A 12,718-nucleotide genomic window follows, 5' to 3' on the forward strand; every position below is an offset into this window, starting at 1 on the left:
TGGCAAAAACCCCCAATGACAGGTGCAGAAAAGCCACGGCCCCCAGTCCCCGGCGGCCCCGCTATTCCGGGCTATGGTAGCGGCCACGGTAACGGCGGGGCAGGGGGTGCTAAGAATCCCCGGAAGAGAGTCGGCTACCACACACGACGACTTCTGCACCTGGCAACATACAATACCAGGACACTGAGGACCGACGAGAAGATACAGGAGCTGGAAGAAGAGATAGACAAGTTAAACTGGAGTATTTTGGGATTATCAGAAGTCCGAAGACAGGGGGAGGACACGGTAATCCTTAAATCCGGCAACTTGTTCTATCACCGGGAGGGCGAACACCTGTCTCAAGGAGGTGTCGGGTTCCTAGTCCACAAATCCCTCGTTAACAACGTGGTAACGGTCGACAGTGTGTCGGCAAGGGTAGCGTACCTTATACTCAGAATATCTAAACGGTATTCGCTGAAGGTCATACAGGTATATGCGCCGACGTCGACACACCCAGACGATGAGGTTGAGGTTATGTATGAGGACATAAGTAGAGCCATACATACCTCAAAAACCCATTTTACCGTTGTTATGGGGGATTTTAACGCAAGACTAGGCACGCGAAATGGTGACGAACTGAAGGTGGGGCCCTTTGGAGTTGGACAACGGAACCACCGAGGCCACTTGCTTGCCAACTTCTTGGAGAGGGAAGACTTCTTTATGATGAACTCCTTCTACAAGAAGAAGGCACAGCGAAAGTGGACTTGGATAAGTCCCGATGGTACCGTCAAGAATGAGATAGACTTCATTTTGGCAGACAAACGGCACATATTTAATGATGTCTCTGTGATCAACAGGGTGAAAACCGGAAGTGATCACCGGATGGTAAGAGGCACATTAAATATCAACGTTAAGCTCGAACGGTCACGCCTGATGAAGTCTACGCTCCGCCCAACATCTGTTCAAATCCAGGGCTCCGAAGGCTTTCAGATTGAGTTACGAAACCGTTTCGCGTGCCTCGATTCTTGCGTTTCCGTGGACGATATTAACACCCAGGTTGTAGCAACTGTCCACGAGGTAGGGTCTAAGTACTTCAAGGCCCACTCCAGTGGTAGGCCTCGAGTTCTCTCAGAGCATACTCTCGGTCTTATGCGGGAGAGACGAGAACTGTGTGTGCAGTCTCCAACATCAATGTCGAAATACAGGCTGCTTAATAAACAGATCTCCCAAGGTAGGCGACGCGATTGGCGTTCTTATAACGCTAATCGCGTAAAAGACGCTATTGAGCGAAACCGAGGCTCTAAAGTGTTCGCAAGAGATCTGTGCATTGGGCAGAGTCTGTTGACGAGGTTGAAGACCGAGTCGGGCACCATAGTTTCGTCTAAGCCCGAAGTTCTGAGGGAGATCGAGAATTACTACGGACAGTTGTATACTTCTGCACGAGTTCCAGCACGTAAGACTGTGAACGACAAACGTGCTAAGCTGACCCGACACTACACCGAGGACCTTCCGGAAGTCAGCCTGTACGAGATTAGAGGGGCTCTCAAACAGCTTAAAACCAACAAGGCACCGGGAGATGACGGAATCACAACAGAGCTGCTAAAAGCTGGCGGAAAACCCGCACTAGTGGCGCTCCAAAAGTTGTTCGATTCCGTGATCAATAGCGGAACTACCCCGGAAGCGTGGAGCAGAAGCGTAGTGGTACTGTTCTTCAAAAAGGGCGATAAAACCCTATTGAAGAACTACAGGCCCATTGCGCTTCTGAGCCATGTTTATAAGCTCTTTTCGAGGGTCCTCACTAACCGTATTGCACGCAGGCTTGACGACTTCCAGCCTCCCGAACAAGCCGGATTCCGAAAAGGCTACAGCACCATGGACCACATACACACGCTCCGGCAGATTATACAGAAGACCGAGGAGTATAATCTGCCGCTATGTGTTGCCTATGTGGACTATGAGAAAGCCTTCGATTCTATCGAGACCTGGGCGGTGCTGGAGTCCCTTCAGCGATGCCAGATCGACTATAGGTACATCGAGGTGTTACCGAGGTGGCCGCCACCATGTCAGTCCGAGTACACGATCAGAGGACGAACCCTATCCAATTGCAGCGGGGAGTTAGACAGGGCGATGTCGTATCGCCGAAGCTGTTTACCGCTGCGTTGGAAGATGTGTTCAAGCTGATGGAGTGGAAAGGTCTTGGCGTTAACATCAATGGCGAACACCTCACACACCTTCGATTTGCCGATGATATAGTCATCTTGGCAGATTCGCTGAGGGACCTCAGTAAAATGCTAGGAGACCTCAACAGTGCCTCACAACGGGTGGGTCTTAAGATGAACATGGACAAGACGAAAATCATGTCAAATGTCCATGTCACACCCGTACCGGTAGTTGTTGATGGCACTCCTCTCGAAGTTGTTGACGAGTACATTTACCTGGGACAAACGATCCGGATGGGTAAGTCCAACTTTGAGAGGGAGGTCACTCGAAGAATCCAACTCGGCTGGGCTGCGTTTGGGAAATTACGGAGTATCTTCTCGTCCAAAATTCCTCAGTGCCTGAAGTCGAAATTATTCGAGCAATGTGTGTTGCCAGTGATGACATACGGCGCCGAAACGTGGTCGTTTACTGTAGGCCTAGTTCGAAAGCTCAGAGTCGCTCAGCGTGCTATGGAGAGGGCTATGCTTGGTATTTCGCTACGAGACATGATTCGCAACGATGAAATCCGTAGACGAACTAAGCTTACCGACATAGCTCTCAAAATTAGCAGGCTGAAGTGGCAATGGGCCGGCCACATCGCTCGGAGGACCGATAACCGGTGGGGAAGAAAGGTCCTCGAGTGGCGACCACGCGTAGGCAAAAGGAGTTCAGGCCGCCCCCCGACCAGGTGGACCGACGACCTGAAGAAGACGGCGGGAAACCGCTGGCTTCAAAGGGCATGGGACCGGTTGGAGTGGCGCCAATTAGGGGAGGCCTATGTCCAGCAGTGGACCTCAAAAGGCTGATGGATGGATGGATGGATGGATGATTTTATAAGAGTGTTAAGTTCTACTGTGTTCTGGTTTGCAGGATGTGGTAAGGCAAAGACATTTACGCGAGGCGTTCTAAGTTAGTCCTCAGAATGCATCTGTGACCGACTTCAGTACTGAATCTTAGTTATCCTTAGTTATCCTACTTTATGTTCTACGTTCGTACACAACCTAAGTATGGCCGTCGTGGCCGCCTTCCTTTTTATTTCCCACTGTTGGCCGGCAATGGTCTCTCCTTACGACTGGGGTAGGTCTGGAGAGTATTCCACCACGCTGCTCCAATGCATTGGTAGAGTGCCACTTAAGCATATCTGCATACTTTTAGCTTAGTATCTAATCCAAGAAATGGGTACTTTTAAAAATCCAATTTTGTAAGGCCATGTGGCGTGTTGTACAATATTGCAATGGAAAGGGTATACAAACAGCTCGGTGTATGATATGAGCTTGTTTGCACTTAACAAGCTCCGTTGTTGGCAATTTTTGAACAAATGTTACTCGGTTTAGTAACGGTTTAAGTATGTGAATCTGGTTTAGTAAATAATAAATTAATATTCAGGTAGTTTATATCTAATATATAAAATTCTCGTGTCACAGTTTTCGTTGCCATACTCCTCCGAAACGGCTTGACCGATTTTGATGAAATTTTTTGTGCTTATCCGGTATCTATGAGAATCGGCCAACATCTATTTTTCATCCCCCTAAGTGATAAGGGTTGTTCACCCTTAACATTTTTTTATTTATATGGCAACACAACGTTTGCCGGGTCAGCTAGTATTTTTATACTTATCCGAGACATTAAAATTTAATCCTCAGAGGTGTATATATCCTTTAATTTAGTCGCATCTGTGTCCGACTTCAGGTAGAACTTTAATCCTATCTAATATTGATTACTGATGACCATGGGCGGCAGTGATCACTCCATCAAGCGGAAGCTGCAAGCTCGTTTGCTACTCCAATTAAAGAAAAATCAAGTAGAGAATTTTCAGGCAAAGAGTTTTCGTTAAAAATTATACTTTTTGTACCGAGTGTTTGTTCATTTGATACTTCTTATTGTTACAGAAGTGCTGGTGACATACCGACGGGGTTTGCCAGTGATCACAGTGCCACTGCCGTCCCGGCGCGAGCGATGCCGCTTCACTCTGCGCCCCGTCTCGCAGACCGTCGGCGACCTGCTTGAGCAGGTAACTGTTGAAGTTAATAGTACTAATGTTTACTTGTCACCTTACCTTTTTACTATGCAGAGGAGTCCGGGTTTGATTTTCGTCCGGGCGAACACTCAATTGATGAATGATATACCGAGTATGTCAAACACCTAATTGATGAATGATATACCGAGTATGTCCTGGTTTTATTAAAATTTCTTATAAAAATACGCATTACACATCAGAAATATGCAGATTTTGTCATGGGACTGGGATGTCAACCAGCCATATATATCCTCTACGAATACTCTGCATTGAATCTTATGATTGCTTCAAAACTAAATTGAATGTCTTCACTCCAAAGTGAATAGTAGAAATCGTAAATATCAACCATACTTATTTACTATCGTCAATAAAAGCTCTGGCAAGACGCAGACGGTACCCAACTTGGCGCTCAACGTGAGATCAACTATGGCGCCCAACGTGGGACTAGCTGTGGCGCTTAATAATCAAAGCACACTGGTTTTTTCAAGTTCTCACGCAACAATAAAATGGCTTGATATCTTCAACAATAGCTCCAAGCTCAAGCTCCTTCAATTTCAAAGGAAATACCATTAACATCCTTATTGTCTTATGTGTGCAGGTGAAAAAAGAAGACCGCGGCGTGGAGCGCGCGACAGCACTTGCGGCGGATGAGCGCGTGCGCATCGCAGCCAGCGACACAGTGGAGTCTCTGCTTGAAAACGACTTCCGGCTCATCATCAATGACACTGAATATTACGTCAAGAGCCCTGCACAGGTCAGTAGGTAGTATTGCCTAGAAAGTAATTATCACTAATTTAATTATACCTACATCAAAAGTCACATTTCAGTATTACATCAAAAGTACTGGGTCATCACTACCAACTAAACATCTTGTAGCAAAAAGGTACTATTAGCTAAGTAAAAAAATCGCCTTAAAGGTTCTATAAATTGATTAAATGTTCGCTACATGTATTCATTAAGTGTGTATGTGATATTTAAGATATAAGTATGTATAAGATCACTCAGGAAAAGCAATAATACGTGAAATAAAATGCTTAATTCATGAAATATCTCTAAAGAAAATATTAAAGTGGCTTTACGACTAATGATCGAGTGAGATATATTATACAGCATACATACATTTATCCTCCTTACACTATTTAGTCTAAGACTAACATTTGTTAGTCGTTACAGTACAATTTAGTCCATAATAAGCCTGCTGTGCCTGCTATATTAAATATAACCACAACAGCACTAAACAATTTTATTTTTATAATGCATGTTTTATTTTCATTGAAATGTTAAAAAAATAAATATTATCTAAACAACTGTACAAACTTTGAAATTAGTTTATGTTACAAGCTTTTCAAATTCGTTTCCTTGTTTATTTTCGGCGAGGGAAGCTGCGTGCCTCGGAGGTATTGCCTCAAACAATACCTCATTAGGACCACGGGAATTATCAATTTGCGGAAGCCCCGTAAAATCCCCTTGGACGCATATTATTGATGCCTGTTCCTTATTAAAAAAATAATTAAATTTATTTTAAGGAAATGAAATGTTGACGAATGATGAGTGAAATTTAGGCGTAGCTAATATTTTTTCGCGTAATGGGATGAAGAAAGTACCTTCTCGTATGTTTATTTAAAGTCTACAAATGCGTTGCTGGAAAAATAGAGGAAAATTCTTAATAGTATAAGGCGTTATTTTGCGAAAATACATGTTATAAAGTCGGCAGAAAAACTATTCGTCTTTAGTGAAACTTATCGAAAAACCGTATTAGAGTCTTGCTGGATTCTTGCGAAGTAGTTTTTATCCCAAATTTAGAAGTGGATTTATGTGATGTTTTCAAACCGCCCTTAAGACCTCCGACGAGGTTTAATAAACGACCACTATCGTGACAATTGGGCCTGACGTCTTAATCTAACCTTCGAAGTATGGAAGGGATACGAATGAAATTTTGCTACTAGCGGTCACCCATCATACTTCCGACAGCGTCCGACGTTGCTTAATAAATATGATCGTCCGAGATATACACAAGTCGCTTAGCAATATGCGTTTCTCTTATGCAAATTTTTATTTAATTTAATTGTTATTAAAAAGAAAATTATTCCATTTTTGATTTATCTCGTCTTCTTTAATTAAGTTTAGATCTTATATACAGTTACGGGGCTCGAGAACGTGCGGTATGCGGCTAATTGGACAGCTGAATGGCGTTTCCGACTTGCTTTAAAATTCTATTCCTATTCATAATTTATTCACTCATAAAAATCTTCAAGCAATTCTAAGCCTAATATTGAAGTATATGATTGGCTTTTTTTATAATATAGAAGTAGCAAATGACCAAGTAGTCCGTTTGATGGTAAGTAGCCACTGCCGCCCAGATAAGGTTAGAGCCTTGAGGTTAGCTACAGATGCGTTGCCACCATGTTTTGGTTAAGTACGTCTTCCTTACCCTTGAAACCAAAATAGAGCAGCACTTAACACTGCTGTTATTATGCAGTAATAGGTAAGGCGGTCGCCGGACTCGAACCACGAATTTTTTACACCTTATTAAGTGTGCTTTCCGAAGCACAGAAGCTGATATGAAATTTATATCTCCTACTCATCTCACCGCGCCCAACAATGCTCAACTTTGTAGATCTGCAATCTTCATACGCGCAGGGCTATGCGCTTTAATAGTTTAGGAAGTCTTGTAATTAATCTTTAATAGTTAGTTACGTGGTTTTGCTAAGTAGGATGATGAATATATGCCGTACCGTGTAGTATTGACAAGAATAACATCTCTGTACATGGATGACATATTTATCGTGCTTCATAACTAATAAACGTTCTCTTGAAAAAATCATAGAAGCTCAAAAAATAGTAATTTGTAGGCACAGTTCAACAGGCACTTCAATTTTATTTATAATATAAATGTGCGTAAAATATTGTTACAATGTCAATAAACCATTTTCGTTTTGGGTTTCGCAAATATTTGTAACTAAGGAGATGATAATAAATATTTACTCCCGCCGTGATCCTGTTTCACTGTTCATTGAGCTTCGGACAGCCAGTCGAATCCGTTTGACGTAGTGGAAAGGAAAATTTATACGATATTTATTTATGGTTTGTTGAGGTTTAGAGTGATTTCAGACTAACGTTTTTTTTGCGTCTATACATAGATTAGTAAAGATACTTCGCCGCCTTGAAATTGAAAGAAGCCACAAACGGCTTATTAGCAAGTTCTTTTTTTGAATTCTCGACGAATAAAAACATTTTTAGAGAAAAATTACGAATAAATAACTAATACTGCGTAATTTACATAATAAATAAATAATTATTTCATATATTTTAGGGACATTTTAGCAAGGAGACGTGGTAAAACTTTTTTACGCAACTATTTCAATTCTCAAAACTGGGTACATTTTCTTGTTAGGAGTGAGTAATCTTTACTAATCTATGCGTCTATACGATATACGTACTTCTTACGTCTTCAGCATACGTACTTACACGCGTGCTACCTTCCGCGCTTCAAAAACCCGAAAACGCGAACATGGACTTATTCCAGCGCGTTAGGTTAAACCGGCAGTGATGAGTGATCAACGTGGATTCATCGTCGAATGAGTAGACGGAAATATGCGCATATATTCGTACGAGTTACGCTTTGTTAAAATGCGCCAGATCCGCACTTACATGCGCTTCCAAAAACGAGCATATACTCGTACATGCGTATAAATCGCTGGAAAGGACGATTTATATTATATGTATTTATAGTCTGTTGAGGTTTTGTGCAGGATTTTACAAAAAAAATCCTATCTATCCTTTTTATATATCATTGTTTGCGCATTACACAAACAGCAGGTTTTATAAGTAAATGTGTATTATCACAAAGTAAGAGCGGTATGGTGAGTGATTATTGAGATCCATGACCCCCAAGTAAGATCTAAGTCCTACCCACCCAAAGTCGGTCACAAACGCGTTACATTACTCGTTACATTATTACCTATTTACATGCAAAATATCTACTTAGGTATATGTGGTATATGTTTTTCACTTACATATTATGAAACATACAGTAAGAAGTGCAATTTTTGTCTAGTTTATATTTTTCTTTAAACAAGTCTTTTTATGACGTAATGTATGCTACATTACGTCATAAAAAGACTTGAACATGAAAATATACGTAATTTTATAAAGCTTTCACGTGTCATCTGTCTTGTCATGACAGGTGACAGGTATTGTCAGTCTGACAGGTGCTCAGCGTTCGCGCGCACCTGCGGATAATCCAGATAAAAAATTCTTCGTTTCAGAATCGTCGAGTTTGATAATTTATTACTGCCAGTGCTTATATTGTCAGACTGAATTTCGGTTTTTCATTTTGTGACAGTATTGCTTTAAATTAGATAACCGATAAAAATACCTGCCGATTTCTATATTTTTTGTAATTAAAAAAAAAAATATTTCGATGTATTTGTGTAATTGTTAAATAATTCAAGATAGCAAATTGTAAAGATATGTGTAGTAATGATAATTATGTACGTAGATATTAAAAATTATCGTGTCACTTAATATAGTATACGTATACTGCCTTATAGTTTTTGACGAATAATCTTATTCGTCAAAAACTATAAACGTCGGACGCATGATAATGACAGTCTAGTGTTCTGACGTAATATGAACAAAAAATACATACAGCTGTATTCGGCTGTGTAATTTTTTAGACACTCCTTTTCCAAGTCGGCTAAAAACCCGCTCTCGTTTTAGTATGAACAGCAACATCAGTCAGTTGACGAACGATAAAATTGTCCGGCCATCCTAACGTGAACTAGCTCTAAGATTTCAGCGTTCCGTGCACATTTTTATTTCAAAATTTTTCGAAAAATACGGTCAGCAACGGCATTGATACATGAAAACGTAGCATGTGGTTGCATGACCCGAATACGCAATGAGGCAATATCTTTACACGGAAGACAGCTTCTATCAGGAAGATACTGCCAAATGTATTATGAAAGATTTATGGGAATGGGTACTTACTCTCGTTTTAAAATTTTATAGGACCCATTACTTTGAGACCATTTTACTTGTATACGATGAATTATTTAAAATAAGTGTATGTTGAAAGTTTATGGTCGATAATTAACTGATTGGTCAACTGAATTTACTTTTGTTATGAGTAAGAGGTAGGTATCTCAAATGACTTGGATCAGTTATTTTTAAGTAATTCCATAACTCCATGTACATTATATCCCCACCGTCTACCGTTTCCCGCCATAATATCTTTGTTTTTTTTTATAATATAGGAGTAGCAGACGAGCATGCAGTCCACCTGATGGTGAGTGGCTACTGCCGCTCATGGACATCTGTAATTAACCCCAGATAGGATTAGATATTCCTACCTAAGGTCGGCCACAGATGCGCCGCTACCCCTGAGGACTAAGCTGGAATGCCTCGGAAAAGTTTGTCTCCCTTACCACACCCTTCAAAACGGAACACAGCAGCCGCGCTTAACACTACTGTTATTAGGCAGAAATAGGTGTGGCGGTGGTGCCGCTGGAGTCGAACCACAAAGGGTTCTACCACCTTCAAATGCCAAATTTTAAAGCCAATGAAATATATGACCGGCATTATATTATTACCATTTCATCCCTGTATAACTATTGCATATACGAGTATGTTGTGTCTGCGTCGTAGATGAAGAAAATACAACAGAAACTTCTAACACTTCTTGTAATGTAAAGACTGTAAAGCTCTAAATCTCTTCAACCTAGTTCCTAGCGTTGTTTACACAGAGGTAGTTCATTTTAACTGCTGATAACTTCGCGGTGTGAGACGGAAACTTTCACGTAACTCCAGTAACACGTATTATAGTGGGGTTCTATTATCACTATTGAAAACACATAATAATATCCATAATTCACATACATCAATGCTTAGAAATCATGTACGCCCGTCGTTCCAGGAGGGATTTGTTTTGTTGTAATGTGAGAGTAGCAGTCGAGCTGATGGTAAATGGATATTGCCGTGGATATTTGTAATCAACTCCAGAAAATATTGAAGCCCTACCGGAGATCGGGCACAACATATGTTGCTTCCATCAATGATTAAGTTGGAACGGCTCAAATATGTATATCTCTTACACCCTTTTCAATCCAGATCACAACAGTGCTTAACACTATTGCTACTGGATAATAAAAATGGTGGATTGAGATTGGTGAATGGAGTGAGAATTTCAGGATGAAACAATAAAAACTTATCTTCAAACTATCCAAAGACATTCTCGTCATATTTCTCTCGTATACATTACCTTATTTCTTTCAACTATATGACTTTTCGATAAATTAGATTGGAACAGAATACAATCATGCTCTCAACAGAAAATTTTGACGTATTTCTCTACAATATGGCACAAAGGAATTAGATTCGGGTCTCTGCGGCGTTCTACAAATACTATCAGCTATTTCGTCAAATGGAACCGTGTGAGTTAACCGAGGACCCTTTATAGCCCGCATTGTGCCTTTGTATTCCTTTAGTACGTAGTGTGTGTACTTTGTATTGGCTTTTGACTGAATACAATGCAATTCGTACAATACATTTCGTCAGATTTTATTTCGTTGCCAAAGTTTGTAGTTGGATATAAATTTTAAATACTTATGCCTACAGATTGTAAAGCCTCGAATGTACCCAAACGAGCTTTTGCCCGCGGCTCCGCTCGCGTTACGAAGTAATATTTTCATCCCCTATTTTATCCCCTTGGGGGTTGAATTGATCAAAATCCTTTCTTAGCGGATGCCTACGTCATAACATCTACCTGCCTGCCAAAATTTCAGCCCGATCCGTCCAGTGGTTTGGGGTGTGCGTTGATAGATCACTATGTCAGTCAGTTACCTTTGAGTTATATATATTTAGATATTTTTCCAACAGGCAGGGTTATTTTAAAGAAAGTACTATAAATTAACCTTTGTTATAAAACATTGAGACGCATAATATGTATGCTCTACATAACGTAAAAATCTTCTACTACCCTACAACCGTGCTATCAGTGCCCTCTATTTAGCTGATAGAATATTTCAGCTTCTATGGCATAGTGATAGGGACCGTATGTAATTGTCTTATATTTTGAAGCAATAACACACACAGAATATAAATATAAAATGTGTATTTGTATACTGTAGTTGCTCGTTTAAAGTTATTAGATATTATACACCTGGCCGCAGTCCAAAATTTCTCTAATATAACGTACTCAATACATTATTTTAAATTGGACGATTTTGTTTCATTGTATTACTTTTTATGAAGTGTCTTGGTAATACAACGGAAACTAAAACTTTGTCTGCATGTAAGTGCACACTCACCTATATTTGTATGACTTCTGTTGGTACGTAATTGTACGACAGTTTTTATAAGTGAAGTTGAAAGTCATCGACATAGTTTTTGACACAGTAACTGCTGTATATGTTTTTATTAAATTTAAGGAAACGAGCATACAATACATAGCAAACGAGGATACAATTTTTATGCACTCGATCATAATTAGTTAATGTCTCCCGTGGAAGTCTATTTGACCCCAAGAGGATTAGAACCCTACCCAAAGCCGCCACAGAGGCCCTTAGGACTAATATAATCGCTTAATGTCAATATCTCAACCTTATAACACATTATACGAAAACTATCTAAAACTACATACGACTGTAAAAATAAGTCAAAAATGTTGTAGTAAATTGTAGGGCTATCAATTTTAAAGATACAGTTTTCTTTATAGTATGTTGTTTAAAATTGTAAAGTTGAAAATGCGCCCGCCGAAACCATATTTTCCAAGAAATGTACAAAAATGATACCAACCTAGCATCTGGCTTGCGGCCAAAGTCCCCCAATATTCGGTCAACACAGGTTAGATTAGATTAACCTGACAATAGCAGTTATCTGCCCGCGAATTCAATTTGCTCTCGAAGAATATATTTTCTTGATTGTACCTTTTGATGTCTGGAACATTTCGATTTCGTGTATAGATTTTATCGCAATCCATATACGAGTACATCTATAGATATTTAATACAATATTCTAAACAGGCACGGTCCGTGTCTGTTATGGAAGATATAAATAGGTTTATAACATTGTATAAAGTTTTATTATTTTTTGACACGTTACTTGTCTGTACATAAAAATGTAGCTTTTAGGCTCGAGTCTACAGACATTGTACGTGCCATGTCAGACAAAATGATATTTCTCATACAATATTTTGACAGCCACGGTCTATGTCTGCGCGGTCGCATTACGGAAGATACGTCCATACACTTGAATAGAATTATATTTGCCTGATACGGCCCCTGTCTGACACGGTACACGTCTCTTAATGAAAAATGCAGCTTAATTGGCATGTTAAAATAAATTATGACGTAACATATTTTCTTATATGACATAAGTGGGTGAGATGAGGCGTACAGTCGATGATATTAAGCGATCGTTGCTCTCACAGATTTCTGTTGCCAACTGAAAATATAATATTGTTGCCTAAAGTTATTCACAGATTTGATAATAAAATACCTATAATATACCTATAACATATTA

The 12,718-nt window shown here is 40.0% G+C and overlaps 1 protein-coding gene across 1 annotated transcript in view; it reads left to right on the forward strand.

The window, feature by feature from the left end:
• The window catches only part of MCU (mitochondrial calcium uniporter), a 232,896-nt gene that overhangs the window by 208,154 nt on the left and 12,024 nt on the right, over positions 1–12,718 (forward strand). The window contains exons 3-4 of the mRNA XM_073084808.1: positions 4,068–4,189; positions 4,794–4,949. Coding sequence (XP_072940909.1) covers positions 4,068–4,189; positions 4,794–4,949 — 278 coding nt within the window. The remainder of the gene's footprint in view (positions 1–4,067; positions 4,190–4,793; positions 4,950–12,718) is intronic.

The sequence above is a fragment of the Epargyreus clarus genome, unplaced genomic scaffold (assembly GCF_041222505.1).
Source record: "Epargyreus clarus isolate Ecla_fem2 unplaced genomic scaffold, WU_Ecla_fem_2.2 ptg000021l, whole genome shotgun sequence".
In the NCBI taxonomy this organism is placed as follows: domain Eukaryota; kingdom Metazoa; phylum Arthropoda; class Insecta; order Lepidoptera; family Hesperiidae; genus Epargyreus; species Epargyreus clarus.